Source organism: Zeugodacus cucurbitae, chromosome 6 (genome assembly GCF_028554725.1).
Source record: "Zeugodacus cucurbitae isolate PBARC_wt_2022May chromosome 6, idZeuCucr1.2, whole genome shotgun sequence".
In the NCBI taxonomy this organism is placed as follows: Eukaryota; Metazoa; Arthropoda; class Insecta; order Diptera; family Tephritidae; genus Zeugodacus; species Zeugodacus cucurbitae.
In genome coordinates, this window is record NC_071671.1 from 72,899,273 (window position 1) to 72,914,445 (window position 15,173).

The 15,173-nt window shown below is 35.7% G+C and overlaps 1 protein-coding gene across 20 annotated transcripts in view; it reads right to left on the reverse strand.

Annotated features, from left to right (window-relative positions):
* Positions 1 to 14,971, reverse strand: part of LOC105221404 (uncharacterized) — a 29,298-nt gene extending 14,327 nt beyond the window's left edge. For 3 of the 20 annotated variants that reach the window (XM_029046287.2, XM_054234715.1, XM_054234716.1), the window contains exons 1-2: positions 4,653 to 5,006; positions 2,746 to 4,575 (exon numbers count right to left, since the gene is read on the reverse strand). In XM_029046287.2, the coding sequence (XP_028902120.2) occupies positions 2,746 to 2,904 (159 nt within the window). In that variant the 5' untranslated portion in view covers positions 2,905 to 4,575; positions 4,653 to 5,006. The other 17 variants (XM_054234701.1, XM_054234700.1, XM_054234713.1 and 14 more) reach the window with 17 other exon arrangements.
* Positions 14,972 to 15,173: the final 202 nt, after the last annotated feature.

A 15,173-nucleotide genomic window follows, 5' to 3' on the forward strand; every position in this document is an offset into this window, starting at 1 on the left:
GAAAAGAAGAAATTCCGAATCTTCGCTCGTTTAATCTTTCCAGAAAGACATACTTATTAATCTATCTATAAAATATAACAATATTTGGCAAAAATAAAGTAAAAAGAGAACATAATCCAAAATGCATTTATTTAGTTTGTGGTTTTTTGTTTTTGAACTATCTTCTTTACGTTATACTCGATGTATGAATGATTATATATACCATATATTTAATGTATATTTTGTATTATTTATTTATTCGCTACACTTACGTGTATTAGATCACGTCATAAAACAATATAAGAAATAATCGTCTTGTCTGACGTTGACAGTAAACAAATTAGAAACAACAAAACTGTAAGGTAAACAGTGAAAACAAAATAAGAATGAATGCAGAAAGAAAGAATAATATAGATAACAGTATAAATAAAGTATTAACAAAAATGGGAGATAGGCTAGATAAATAATGTTTAAGGAAAATATCGTAAAGAAATCTATGATTGGATAGAATATAAAGAAAATAATATATAAATACATATTTCCCACTTCATATACATGGGTCTGAATAATGGCCAATATTGAAAGGAAGATAAACATTATTCATTATCTCTGTGGCAGTGGTTAATGACAGAGTTGATTCCAGTTTATGAGAAATGTTTATCTCCAATAACAGCCGCCTTTCTGTAGACAATGGCACACTTCCTAGTTTCCGAGTGCCAATTATATATAATTGCATATATGTATGTATGTATATAATAGGTATACATATGTACACGCATGTTTAGTAAAGGTTCCTGATTTCTATGGGCGCAATTTCATCTGTATGGGGTTGCGAAACTCATACTTACAACTTCAGATTTGTTTCATGAAATCTCGGTTTATTTAATTCGTTGATAATAAATTGTCAATAAGGAATGTCAACTTATTTTACAAATAAGGCGTAAATTGCTTGAAAATCAAAATCATTGTAGTAGTCCGTGGAATACATGTATAATATGGGTTTTCTGTTTGGGTGCTAAGTAACTCTTTCCAATCTGTATAAATAAATAATTTCATATATTTGTACCTACAGACATACATACATACATATGTGCTTAGGACTATCACTGGGCTTTTATTATGTTTGTGTGTTTAGAATTTGAGGGTTTATTTAAGTTGGTGATCGTTTCATTCACATATGTTTGTACGCATTTCAGTTCGTTGGTGACACGAAAGCGTGTGTGTAAGCACCCAATCAGTGCATCTAATTTTAACGAATCCGCAGAAATTTACATCCCTTAACGTAACCTTCTCTTCGTTTTTCATATTGCGAGAATTATTCTGTATAGTTTGGTGTAGATGCTGCTTACATATAATCTGTTATCACTTTCCTTATCATATATGTATGTATTTCGACTTGACTTATCGGTGTAAACCTGATATGTAGTCACGAAACACTATCAACACTAACAAAAACACTATCATTTAGGTATATTTATATACTTTTTGGTATTCAGTACTTTATAATGTGTAATATGTGTTTACATTTGAAATATCGAATCCTCTTACGAATTCTCTTACACAATCTAACTTGTTTAAATTGTTATTGCTTAAACAATTAATTTCTTCTGACAATAGTGTTCAAGTATCAAACGTAAACAGGTTCATACGATATTTATGAGTAACCAATATGAATGTAATTAAATAACCTGGGGTAAAAATGAGCCAAGCTACTATTAGTTTCAAGTCTAGAGTTAGACTCTAATAACATAAGGACGAGATCAGCTTGAAACTATCATTTAAATTATAGGTATGTATATTGAGTCCATATCTGGGTATAGTGTAAATTTGCTGCATTTGTGAACATTTTAGTGTCGCCCACGTACCGAAGCACGCAGATGCTTCGGGACTAATATATATGTACATATATATTTACTTACACAAATGGTTAGCAAACTAATTTGAATTGAGAGTAATGCTTTCGGTGGCCATACCGCGTTAGACCGGATTTTACCAGTCTGATGTATGCATACCCGAAAACTTATCTCACCTTCTAGAGCTTATCTCAAAAATTCGTAGGTACTTTCATATGCCTACAATTATATATTACCATTAATATACATTTGTATATTAACACTTATTAGAATGAGAACTGTTTGGTTTGTTGTAAATTTTGGCGGGACTAATTTAGTTAAAGTACCAAAAGAAAACCATAAATTTCCTTAGAACCGATAAATAACACTGGACATACAGGTTGCGTTTTATATTTCGATTAAAGTGAATGTATTTTGAAAGGTAAAATTAGTAGAAATTCTAGCCCTTATCGGACTCTCTGGGATCGATTGACTTTCCATTGATAAGCCAGGGCCAGTAACATAAACTTGTTGTTAAAATTGTCAATATTATGATAACTTTGAAACTATCTAGGCAGATGTGCAACTTATACTAAGTGTTGAGGAACCCCTCTCGCCGCTTTCAAGACAAAATAGTATGCTCAATGTATCGATATGAAAACTTTTTTAAAGGGAATCTAATTCATCTAATAATTTTTTGCGACTATTTCAAATTCAAGTCCGATATTCCATGAATGCCAATCTAAATATTATCTGATGTATTTATGTACATTTGTGTACTGTTTGACTGTCAAACACATAATAGCAAAAGTAATGGGCGGAATATTCATTCATTCATTCATATGTACAAATGTATTGCATGTGCACATTTTTGGAATTATAATATTAATGGAAAATTATATATTATACTTCTATGCTACGTCCGAGTAATTACCTTTGACTTGGTCACAATATTCGATGCCAACTTCACAACTGCAAAATTTCCCTTGCCAATCGTCTTCTCCAGCTCATAATAGCCAACTCGCAACAGTTTATCAACAGAAATTTTACTTGTCGACGGAATTTTGTAGTTATCCGATGTTGAGGTTGCCATCGCTGCGTGTGCGTTCACTTGTTGTACTATTTTCACCGTCACCGCCTACAACACACGCGAAGACAAACAATTGTAGTGATATTTTTCAATGGCTGGGCTTATCGCCTGACAACTGCTGTTGCTCCTCCTGGCGAGCCACTTTACAACTCTGCGCACGAATATGAAGGCTTGTCGGGGGCAGGAAGCTGGCTAGACGTGCTTCAGTACAATCTGTGCGCGTACATTTTTATGTTCCTGCTACAGCTTGTTTACCTTGCACTGCACTGCTCATTAGCAATGCTATGGTCGTACCGATGAGAGTCGTTGCAAAGTAAGCTCGGAGTGTATGAAAATGTGACTTTGAGTCACTGGGGTGTAGTCGTTCCAACCATGAAGGAATGGAAAGGAAATGTTTATTTCTATTAAATGGTTTTGTGAAGTAACTGATATAGCTGCTGAGATCTTTCTTTACTTTTTACATAACGTAAAGGCAAAGCTTTTATGTTTTTAGTTTATATTGTTATTATTGTTGCTACTAAATATAAATACGTGTATATGTATATATGTATGTGTGTGTGTAGTAACGACATGCGTTAATTCATTAATAAAATTAATTTCACTAAATTGCCACAATTGTCGACTGAGTGATAAGTTGACTTTGAGCTCCGACTCTGCATGAAGTATGCGCTCTCTTTCTCTCCTGATACATATGTACACATACATATGTATGTCTACATATTTATATTATATATGTATATCTGTTGGAATATTTACATCTCACTTTCTGTTTCTTTAAATGTCTGTCCAAGTAAAACGACAACGTTTGAGATTCTGCGATTCAATTTCCTATACGATTGTGCGCCAACTGTCGACGAACTTGAGGTGACGTACAAGTGGCCTAGGAATTCACGTATGCTCCAATATATCGACTAATAAACAAATCATCTGGCGTCCGTCGTTTCTACAAATACTCAAACTCACCGCCAGCGAACGATTTCAGCTTTTTGCCGGATAAAACTGCAGTGAAGGGCAAAGGGGTGGTATTCTGATTATTGCTAATTTGTGAGAAACGAACAATATTCCGTTTATTTTACGAAATTTACCGATCGCAGATTTGGAGAAGACGTATTTATAATGTGAGTACAACGATATAGGACCGAACGACCGAACAACCGTACAACCGCTTGATCAACACACCAAAAAACGCGTTATCCACTTGCATATGTGTGATGTTTTCGCTGTTGTTGTTTCTGATCTGATGCTGATTGTTGCTGTTCGCTGATGCCGGCGTGGGCGGTGAGGTCTCTTGTTGTTATTCAAAATCAACAATTAGTCCGCAAGCAGTGTACACCGGGAGGGCAAGGCAGGGAAAACCACGGGATCATGGGGTTTAACTGTAGCTAACGACAGCTACGCGGCAATAGTTGTGCCGGCTGTTTACTGAAGTTTAAAATAATGAGGATGCCTCTTTAGATTATTGATTTCGTTGTAGACGATGTTGGCCGATTTGTTGAGATGCGATGACGCTGGCGCTGTCGAGAACAACGAACTCAAGCGCAAGGTACGATAAGTAACCGCCAAAAAAAAAAAAACATTTTCCATATTTTTTACACAGTCGCAGAATATCGTACGTGCCAGATATTTGCGCAACAGTTTATCACTTATTTCTCGATGAATGATGGACCCGAAACACTGTGTTGATGATTTCAAATAAAATATAGTATTTGTACCTTTATTAGTTTGTACCTTTTATTAGTTTTCTCACTCACCTTACTCTGAAATTATGTGTATGTTTCGTAATATCTGTGCAGACCCAAAATTAAATGAAGGTGGTCGCTTACGGTAGCCACGTGGGCAAGCACACCCACGCAAATGTGCCTGGGAACGCACGGTAAGTGCAATGAACAGTGACTCACTGTCCGGTGGTTTTCAACTTCTTTCTTACGTTCTTCGAGTTTTTAATTATATTTTCACTTGAATACCTATCTATGTAATTTGTATTTCTTTATTACACAGCTTTGGTCACGTGTTTCACAGTTTACATTTATTTGTACATACGTACATACATATCTAAATGTCTATATACAACAATTGCAATTGTTGTATCTCACACTAAGAATATTCTGATTGATCAGACAATATTATAGTTATTTTTTATAAAAGAAATAATGATGTTGCTGATACCAAACAATTTCTTTATTGGTGTTATCGGTGTGTGGTCAGGAGAAGCCGTTTCAAAATTGCTCAATTAAAAATTAAAAATTTTACAAAATAATTGAGGATGACCGAAAAATGAGGGATGCTAGTATGTGTGGGGGAAGTAATTTATGCATGGAAAGGCTAAGTGCAACCGAACATTTTATACTCTCGCAATTTAATGATGTAATTTTATTAAGAGAACACACAATTTGGCCCATACATATATTCGGCATAAAGTCCAATAGAATAACGAATAACGGAATATTTCCCCACCAAGCTACACTATATGCTCACTTAATTTTGCTAAGATCCTTCACATATTAACCGATATATGCGGAATAAAGCCCGCACATAATTAGGTATATGGGAGCTAGGGGAAGTTCTGATCCGATTATAATAATACTTGGATCAGAGACACACAATTAGGAGAAAATAAATTTTCCTCTGAATTAAATTAAAATATCTGAAAGATTTGCCGATATTTTCGGTGAAAAATTACCCTTAGGCACCGAGGTCTTCATGTAGATATCCTGGGCTTAGAAAAGTTATAGTCCGATTTCGAAAATGTTTCCATCAGTGAAGCCACAGATATATCATATATTTGTGTAAAGTTTTATTCCGCTATCTTTATCGGTTCCTTATTTATATATTATAAAGTTTATATAGTGCTATGTACATGTTAATAATGGATTATTTTCAATACGCATAGTTTAGAGTTCATATATTTAAGTTTTAGCCACAGAAGTTATCCAGCTGCCAATGCTCCATTAGCCATTTATCTCATCTTGAGCGCAATGTCTCAGTTGTCATATGTTCCCGGGTATTGTAATTAAAATTAATTATTTTTCAGTAATAGGAATTAGAAGATTGTTCCTTACCACTATCTTACGGTGATCATACTTTTTGTTTGCCACATGAATTTACATATCAACATTTAAAGAAAGCGTATAAGAATTACATATAACATGTTATTAGATATGTACATATATACTGTGGTGACGTAGAGACACAAATTAATTCATTGTTATGAAGTGAGCATTTCCAAATGCCTTTCAAATTAAAATAAGGCTCAATAAGCAAAATTCAGATGTGAATATAGACCAGATTAAGATTACTTAACATGGTCCAAAATAAATGTGGGAAAATTCCAATAGATTGAAAGCTCAATATTGATTTGATAGACTAAGTAGTAATGAAAAATTTTTTACACTCTCGCAACAAAGTTGCTAAGAGAGTATTATAGTTTTGTTCACATAACGGTTGTTTGTAACACCCAAAACTAAACGAGTTAGATATAGGGTTATATATATCAAAGTGATCAGGGTGAAGAGTGGAGTTCAAATCCGAATGTCTGTCTGTCTGTCCGTCCGTCCGTCCGTCTGTGCAAGCTGTAACTTGAGTAAAAATTAAGATATCTTAATGAAACTTGGCACACTTATTTCTATTACCATAGGAAGGTTGCTTTCGAAAAATGAGCAAAATCGGAACACTGCCACGCCCACAAAATGGCGAAAACCGAAAACTCATAAAGAGCCATAACTAAGCCATAAATAGAGCTATGGAAATAAAATTTGGTATGAAGGATCGCACTATGAAGGGGCATATGTGGCTGTAATTTTTTTGGGGAAGTGGGTGTGGCCCCGCCCCCAAATAGGTTTTTTGTACATATCTCGGAAACTAATAGAGCTATATAAACCAAACTTTCTGCAGTCGTTTTTTTAAGCCACTTCTTAATACATTCCAAAAATGAAAGAAATCGGATAATAACCACGCCCACCTCTCACACAAAGGTTAGGTTGAAAATTACTGAACGTGGGTTAACTCACTAACGAAAAACGTCAGAAACACTAAATTTTACATAAGAAATGGCAGATGAAAGCTGCACTCAGATTTTTTTACAAAATGGAAAATGGGCGTGGCGTCGCCCACTTATGGGTCAAAACCATATCTCAGGAACTACTCGACCGATTTCAATGAAACTTGGTTTATAATAGTTTCCTTACATCCCAATGATATGGTGTGAAAATAGGCCAAATCGCTTCACAACCACGCCTACTTCCTATATACAAGGACTTTGAAGACGATCTGAATCGTTTACATTACAATGTATAAAATAAGAACTAGTGAAGATATCGGTGCAGAACTTTGCACAAATACTATGTTTATAGTGTGGCAGCCCCATTCTAAAAATCGCCGAAATCGGACCATAGGGTTTTAAGCCCCCATATATCGAACACGAGGACCTCGCATCTTCTAACCTAATATTATGGTTTCCAACTTTCAATGGACTTTATACAATATATATTATATTATATAAATAAAGTTAAATAAATAAATTGCGAGAGTATAAAATGTTCGGTTACACCCGAACTTAGCCCTTCCCTACTTGTTTTGGAGTGGCTTCAGGCCAATTAGCATAGCTCGGACATAATATTCGACAAATATGCCATTTATGTATACATACATACATATATAGGTATATTTTTAACCAAATATGTGAGGCAGTGAAACACTATAGATGTCGAGATCATTTTGTAATAGTGAGATATTCATGGTTTATTGCATAGTATGATGTATATTTTTATTCTTTTACCTAATTTACTCACTTCTTTATCAATATTATCATTATTTAGAGACTGATAATAGTTTTTATTGGAGCCATTTGCTTTTGATGTTTAGATATTCAAAGGAGAGCAATGATAACGAGTCAGATCTTTTACACGTTAAACGGATTGCAGAATTCACAGCCATATAACCGTATTAGATGCTTCTATGCTTACTAAATCAACGCAACATAAACAAAATTGCTCAAATCTTCAAATTGTCATGTTTTACATATGTTTTCTTCCACTATAAACTCAGAGATGCGTAGTATATATTTATATGCTTCACTCCATTCCAACAGCCCTTATTCGTTGCATATACTTTGTGTGTTTGATCAACGGTTTGCTTTTACAATTATATTCACAGCAATCAGTCGCTATAACTACATATATGCGAAGCGTAGATCAATATGTATGAAAAGTGGCTACTGTATTGGTTATATGTATATATTTTTATACTCTCGCAGCATGATGCACAGAGTATTATAGTTTTGTTCACATAACGGTTGTTTGTATTACCCAAAAGTAAGAGAGTTAGATATGGGGTTATATATATATAAATGATCAGGATGACGAGTGATGTTTGTCCGTCCGCCTGTCCGTGCAAGCGATAACTTGAGTAAAAATTGAGATATCTTAATGAAACTTGGAACACATATTCCTTGGCAACCTTGTAGGAGGTTGCTTTCGAAGATGGGAAAAATCGGTCCACTGCAAAATGGAGAAAACCGAAAACACATAAAGTGTCATAACTAAGCCATAAATAAAGTTATGAAAGTAAAATTTGGTACAAAGGATCGAATTAGGGAGGGGCACATTTGGACGCATTTTTTTTTAAGTGGGCGGGGCTCCGCCCCATTAGTTTTTTTGTATATATTTTGCAAACCAAAAAAACCGTATAAACCAAACTTTCTGCAGTTGTTTCTTTTAGTCATCTCCTTATATAGTCCAAAAATGAAAGAAATCGGATAATAACCACGCTCACCTCCCATACAAAAGTTATGTTGAAAATCATATAATATTTTCTTTACACCCTGACAACACGGATGAAAAATGGGCGAAATCGGTTCACAAGCACGCCAAATTAACGGTTAATATGTGAGATATCTTAGCAAAATTAAGTGAGCATATAGTGTAGCTTGGTGGGGAAAATTAGTGAAATAGGTTAGGAATTACATCAGCCCTCATATACCATATATGATGATTTTCGATATTCTATTGGACTTTATGCCGAATATGGGTAAAATTGTGTAAATCTTAATAAAATTACATCAATAAATTGCTAGAGTATAAAATGTTCAGTCGCACCCTAACTTAGCCTTTCCTTAGTTATTTTTATTTAATTTTTTGTATCCGATCAGTTGTTATTTGATAAACCAAACTGCCTGCTGTTTGCTTTTAGAGTGACACAACATCTACCTACCATCTACCTTTGTTCGTGAACATTTGATTGTAATTGCTTAAAATGGTTAAGTACCAGAGTGCTCAGAGTGACTATACTCGAAGCATCGTCCATCTATACGGATTAGCGGTAACTATGTCCTCGGCCGAATACATAATACAGTAGTTTTCCGAAAAAAACACTATTCGTTTTAACAAAAAACGGCTACAACGAACAAGCAATTTTTTACATTGAGTACCTTAAATAAGGAACATCGGGGTTTTGTAGGTACTCGGTTTAACGAACAACATTAGGATGACACATGTAGAAATGTACAAGAAAAATATTGAATTTGATAGAAAAGCTTAGAATTATTGATCATCACCATAAAGAAGTATAAGTGTCGGAATTGTGTAAAAAATAGATTAAAAGTGTTCACCGTTTCGACTATATTAAAAAATAAGGTAAACCGTTCGAAAAATATGAGCTCCTGTTACAAAAAGTAAACATTCCGAAGTGGTGAATTTGCTGAATTGGTACATTTTGGAAGAATTTAGTTGATAAATAAAATAAATGTATACTCTGCAGAACGCCGGGAGAAAAATATCCAAGGGAGGAGAGCTGTAATTTAAGTGATACTAAAAGAAGAACAATGTCAATTACTAAAAACTTATTGTATTGATTGACTTCAGGAAGGAAACATGAAATATAATCTTCGTATTCCAATAAAGCGAACCTGATTAATCAAGTATCACTAATGAAAAAATATGTTGGTATCGTATAACGTGAAAATGCTGAATAGGCCTAGAACCATTACATCTCTTAAGGCAACATTTGAATTGTTCTGTTAAGGTTTTCCCTATTTTATCAAATCATTTAATAAAACAATTTATTAAACTGAAATGTACGGATATGTAACTAATTTTTATTGAAAAACATACCTCTAAGTGAATATTCGAATTAACAAAAAATTCGATGTAACAGGCCTGACAATTAATGTGTTCGTTATTTCGGAAAACTACTGTATTAGTTTCAGTCCACCCAGTTAATATATATATATATATATATATATATTTGGCGTAGAAACCGCTTTAAGCGATTATAGCCGAATCCACCAGAGCGCGCCACTCATTCCTCCTTTTTGTTTTTTGGCCTAATGGAAACACCAAGTGACGCCAGGTCACTTTCCACTTGGTCTTTCCATCGGAGTGGAGGTCGTCCACTTCCGCGGCTTCCTCCAGCGGGTACTGCATCGAAGACTTTCAGAGCTGGATTGTTTTCATCTATTCGTACAACATAACCTAGACAGCGTAACCGCTATCTTTTTATTCGCTGAACTATGTCAATGGCGTCGTATAAATCGTACAGCTCATCGTTCCATCGTCTGCGGTATTCGCCGTTGCCAATGTTAAGAGGACTTGCGCAGAACCTTTCTCTCGAAAACCCTAAGAGTCGTCTTATCGGATGTTGTCATTGTCCAAGCTTCAGCGCCATACATCAGGATGGGAATAATAAGTGACTTATAGAGTTTGATTTTGGTTCGTCGAGAGGGGACTTTACTTTTCAATTTCCTACTAAGTCCAAAGAAGCACCTGTTGGTAAGACTGATTCTGCGTTGGATTACGTGGCACGCGAGTGCGCTGACTTTTTGTTTGATGACAGGAGATATTTCGTCTTGTCCTCATTCACCACCAGACCCATACGATTCGCTTCCTTATCAAGTCTGGAAAAATCAGAACAAACGGCGCGGTTGTTGCTTCCGATGATATCAATATTATCGGCGTACGCTGCTGGCTGCACTCTTATAGAAGGTTGTAGCTTCTCTATTTAGCTCTGCAGCTCGTATTATTTTTTCCAGCAATAGATTGAAGCAGTCGCATGATAGTGAGTCACCCTGTCTGAAGCCACGTTTGGAATCGAACGGCTCCGAGAGGTCCTTCCCGATCCTGACGGAGCTTTTGGTGTTGCTCAACGTCAGTTTACATAGCCGTATTAGTTTCGTAGGGATACCAAATTCAGACATCGTGATATAGAGGGAGCTCCTATTCGTGCTATCGAAGGCAGCTTTAAAATCGATTAAACGGTGGTGAGTGTCAATTCTTCTCTCTCGGGTGCTTTCCAATATTTGGCGCATGGTGAACATCTGGTCAATGGTGGATTTTCCAGATCTTAAGCCACACTGATAAGGTCCAATCAGTTCGTTGACGGTGGGCTTTAATCTTTCACACAATACGCTCGACAGGACCTTATATGCGATATTGATGAGACTTATACCACGGTAGTTGGCGCAGATTGTGGGGTATTCCTTTTTATGGATTGGGCAGAGCAGTTAATATTAACTGAAATATTATGTCCAGTATGACGGTCCCACCCGATTTTAGACCTTGTTTAATTAGATTTTTTCTTTGCTTCTCTTTCGCCTTATATGCGTTTTTTCGAACGTGAATTGTTTTTCGTTTTTATTTTATTTATATTTTCTTACATATCTTTCATTATATCGTATACAAACACATGTGCATATGATATTTTCTAGGTCGGTGATTCGCTTACTCAATAGGTGTCAGAAGCTCTTACTACGTTTTAATCTCATACTATGTATGTACGTACGTAGGTTAAGCCCATAGTGGTAGTAGGTAAGGCAGTAATGGTTTCTTTTCGAAATTGTGGTTCGCAAAATTTTTGAAAATTTTGCTACAAAGCTCAATTGGTGCAAAACGTAACCCAACTCCAATTGAATATTCTTACAATATTGATTCATATGAGCACATTTTTTGTGTTTCTCTTAGTTGTAGGGTTTTCTTGTTCGAAAGTAGTTTGCCTTCAAGTTGTCACATTTTCTTCATTGTGCACAACAGCTGTTTTAACTATGTTTGGATGTACGGCTCCGAAAACCTGCTCTTCACTATATTTCTGCCCAAAAGCTTAGTTCGTAAGTGCTTTGCGGCAACTACCAATCGTACTTCATAACTACAGTATATGTATGCGTAAATATATTGTACAATATACCAAGTGCATGTAAAATACATACTATATTGCCTCGGTTGCCGGTGAGTTGATGTGTCCATAGTGAGTTCTCAGACACGAGGAAAGTGAAATAAAGTGGTAAAAAGAGAACATCCACGTATTTGTCGAATAAAGAAACGAGTAGCTGAAATGCCTGAGAGCGATACGCATGAGATGTTGGCTAACGAGAAGAGCTCCAATGTCCAATGTGAAATTAATTTATATAAGGAACATTTTTGTCCTTTACTATAGTCAATCAAACACTGGTGTTTTACTGATCAATTATCCGATTGTAATTTTGAATAGCAAATGAGCTAATAAAGAGCATAGTGGGTCAAAAATTAAACGGAAGCTTACTCGACGAGGAAGGTTAAGACCTCTATGTACATACATACATACATACATATATTATATGTTTCAGAGATATCCTGTGTTTAGGGTGGAAGACTTGTACTGAGGCCCAAAAGATGATTTTAAATAGAGATCCGCAACAGTACACTGATTGAGAAGACCATAGTAGAAAAGTCACTTGCTGTACATCAGTATCTTAACAAATTATATTACAATAGCAACTACAACAAAACATCTTCGCTTCTTTCGCTCTTTCTTAATCTCAATTAAGTGATTGCATTGTCACTTATATACATATACATATATGTACATGCATTTATGTTATTTACATTTTACATAAATATGCACGATGTAATTGGTCAACAGACATTTTTTTCTAATTAAGTGTCATAAATTCAGAGATATGTACATACGTATGTACATATGCGGATCAGATACACGTGAATACATACACATGTGAATTTGATAAGCCCACAACAATAAAACTGATGATTGCGAGTGTTTGCTCCAATCATGATGAAGGCAAAAACACCGGATTAGCTTTGACGAAACACCGATGCGCCTGCGAGAGCATACCACAGCAATTAAGTATACTGCCAAACCCACGCATAGAAGTTCATTCACAAAATCTTCCTGCAGCAACAAGATCTTGAGACCTGGTGGTGAGTAGGAGTCAAAGTACATCTTCCTAATTTGTTAATAATACGCGAATATTTTCACAATTAATATCACTTCACTTCTCAAATTTAAATCTTAGTATTTTCATACAGATACGTATTTCAATTAATTCAGTTTGTTTTTCGAAAACCTATGTTTTGTGGCTGCAAATATACCCCTCTATATTTATATATGTAGTTGTATTCACGTATACTTTGTTATACACTTTGCTCTTGGACATATTTGTCTGAAGTAACGGTATGCACACTTTTCACTTTATTTTGGTAAGCCGTGTTTTTCTGGGAAATTGAAAGCGAATTAAACTTTCCACATGAAAATTGCATGTTATGGAAACAATTGGCACAATAATACAATTTTGCTTTGCTTAACTACACTACACACAGCATATACATGTGTACATATATACGGTACAATTTATGTACTCTTACGGATTTGTGTGTGTGTGAATAAAGATATGTATGGTTTTATGTTTTTGCGTTTTGTATTTGTACCCATGCAGATAGAGGTGCTCACGTCACGACGAGAGTGGTGTACTGGTACACGCTCACAGTTCAGACGCCGAAAAGCAACTGAGGAGTCTCCAACCGACCGCTCTGCTGGCGTACTAGTATGGTGCTCCATTCGGTAAACAGACACCGCCGAGACGGCCAATACACATATATGTGCGTATGTATGTAAAAATCTATATGTGCATATACATAGGTGAACGAGTATGCGAACGGGCGGAGGCGACGATGACTACGATGATGTTGGGAAAAACGACAGTGGCGACTATATGCATTAATTGTACATATTTTATACATACACATACATATGTAGATGATGAAGACGTCGACAACCTAGCAAAACATCAAAAAGTAACAACTACATTCACTTCACTTTAATATGAGGTAGCAACAATAACAAAAGAAAAATGAGAGCGACGACTTCGGCGATGACTTTGGACGATTATCGTCACTATGTTATTGCTGTCGACATTTACGACGCAAGCTTGAGCAGTTTGAAGCGGAGGTGGTGAGAACGGCAGATAATGAGAAACATGGAGAATATGGATGAGAATGGCAGCGATGTTGGTGAGGTGTGGAAATGAAAATCTGACGTATGTGACGAATAATGTGATGAACTGATGAACGCGCGGTCTCCGTTACCATTACGAACTATTGTCAAAAACCCTAAGCGGGCTTACTTATCGCATCGGTATCTTTCTCAATCTGCCTCCTTGCCTGACTGCTCACCTTTTCAGAAATACATATGGATGTACGTTTGCACGTATGCATGTACACCCTTTCCTATCCTGTCCACGTAATTTCTGATTATTCATACATATATTTATGCATGCTTCATAGTTTACTTCTTCACTTTTATAAATGGCCCGCTGCCATTACAGATGTTCTCTTAGCTGCACGGGTTTGTTGTTTTTATAGTTCTTCATTTACTAAATTTCCTTAATTATTTACTTAGAATACATATTTGTTTGCAATTTCCCACTACAAAATTATTATTTTTGACACCGCACTTCTTTGCTCTTTAATACACACACACACACACAATCTGTATCACTTCAATATCCACCAACACTTCCGTACATATATGCACTTACATATATGTGATATATAATACATATACACCTTAATATACTATAGAGTGCTAGTGAACCTTAGCTTATTATTCGGCGCAAGATTTTTGTGGCGAAGATCTTTTCGTACATTCTTCTTTTATTCTATTTAATTTTAATAATTTCTTTCGTTGGTAATATTCGAATCACAAATAAAATATTTTCCCCGTCATATTTTGTACACAGACCGATACCGATACCGATACGACAGCAAACGATACAAAACGAGAGATTGATACCGAGTGAGAAAGATAGCAGCGAGGCGCTTACACATTGCATGCCATTGTACTTGGTAAAGCTGTCAAAATGGAAAAGGCGCAAACAGTATAAGGGGGCAACACTGTTACATGCACGGTTGCATTTCCACGGTGTATAATTCCAATTGGATCGAATTGGCAGCTGATTAGATGTTGACTAGCAGGTGGGTGTGGGAGGACCTTGGCTAAGACCGAAATGAATT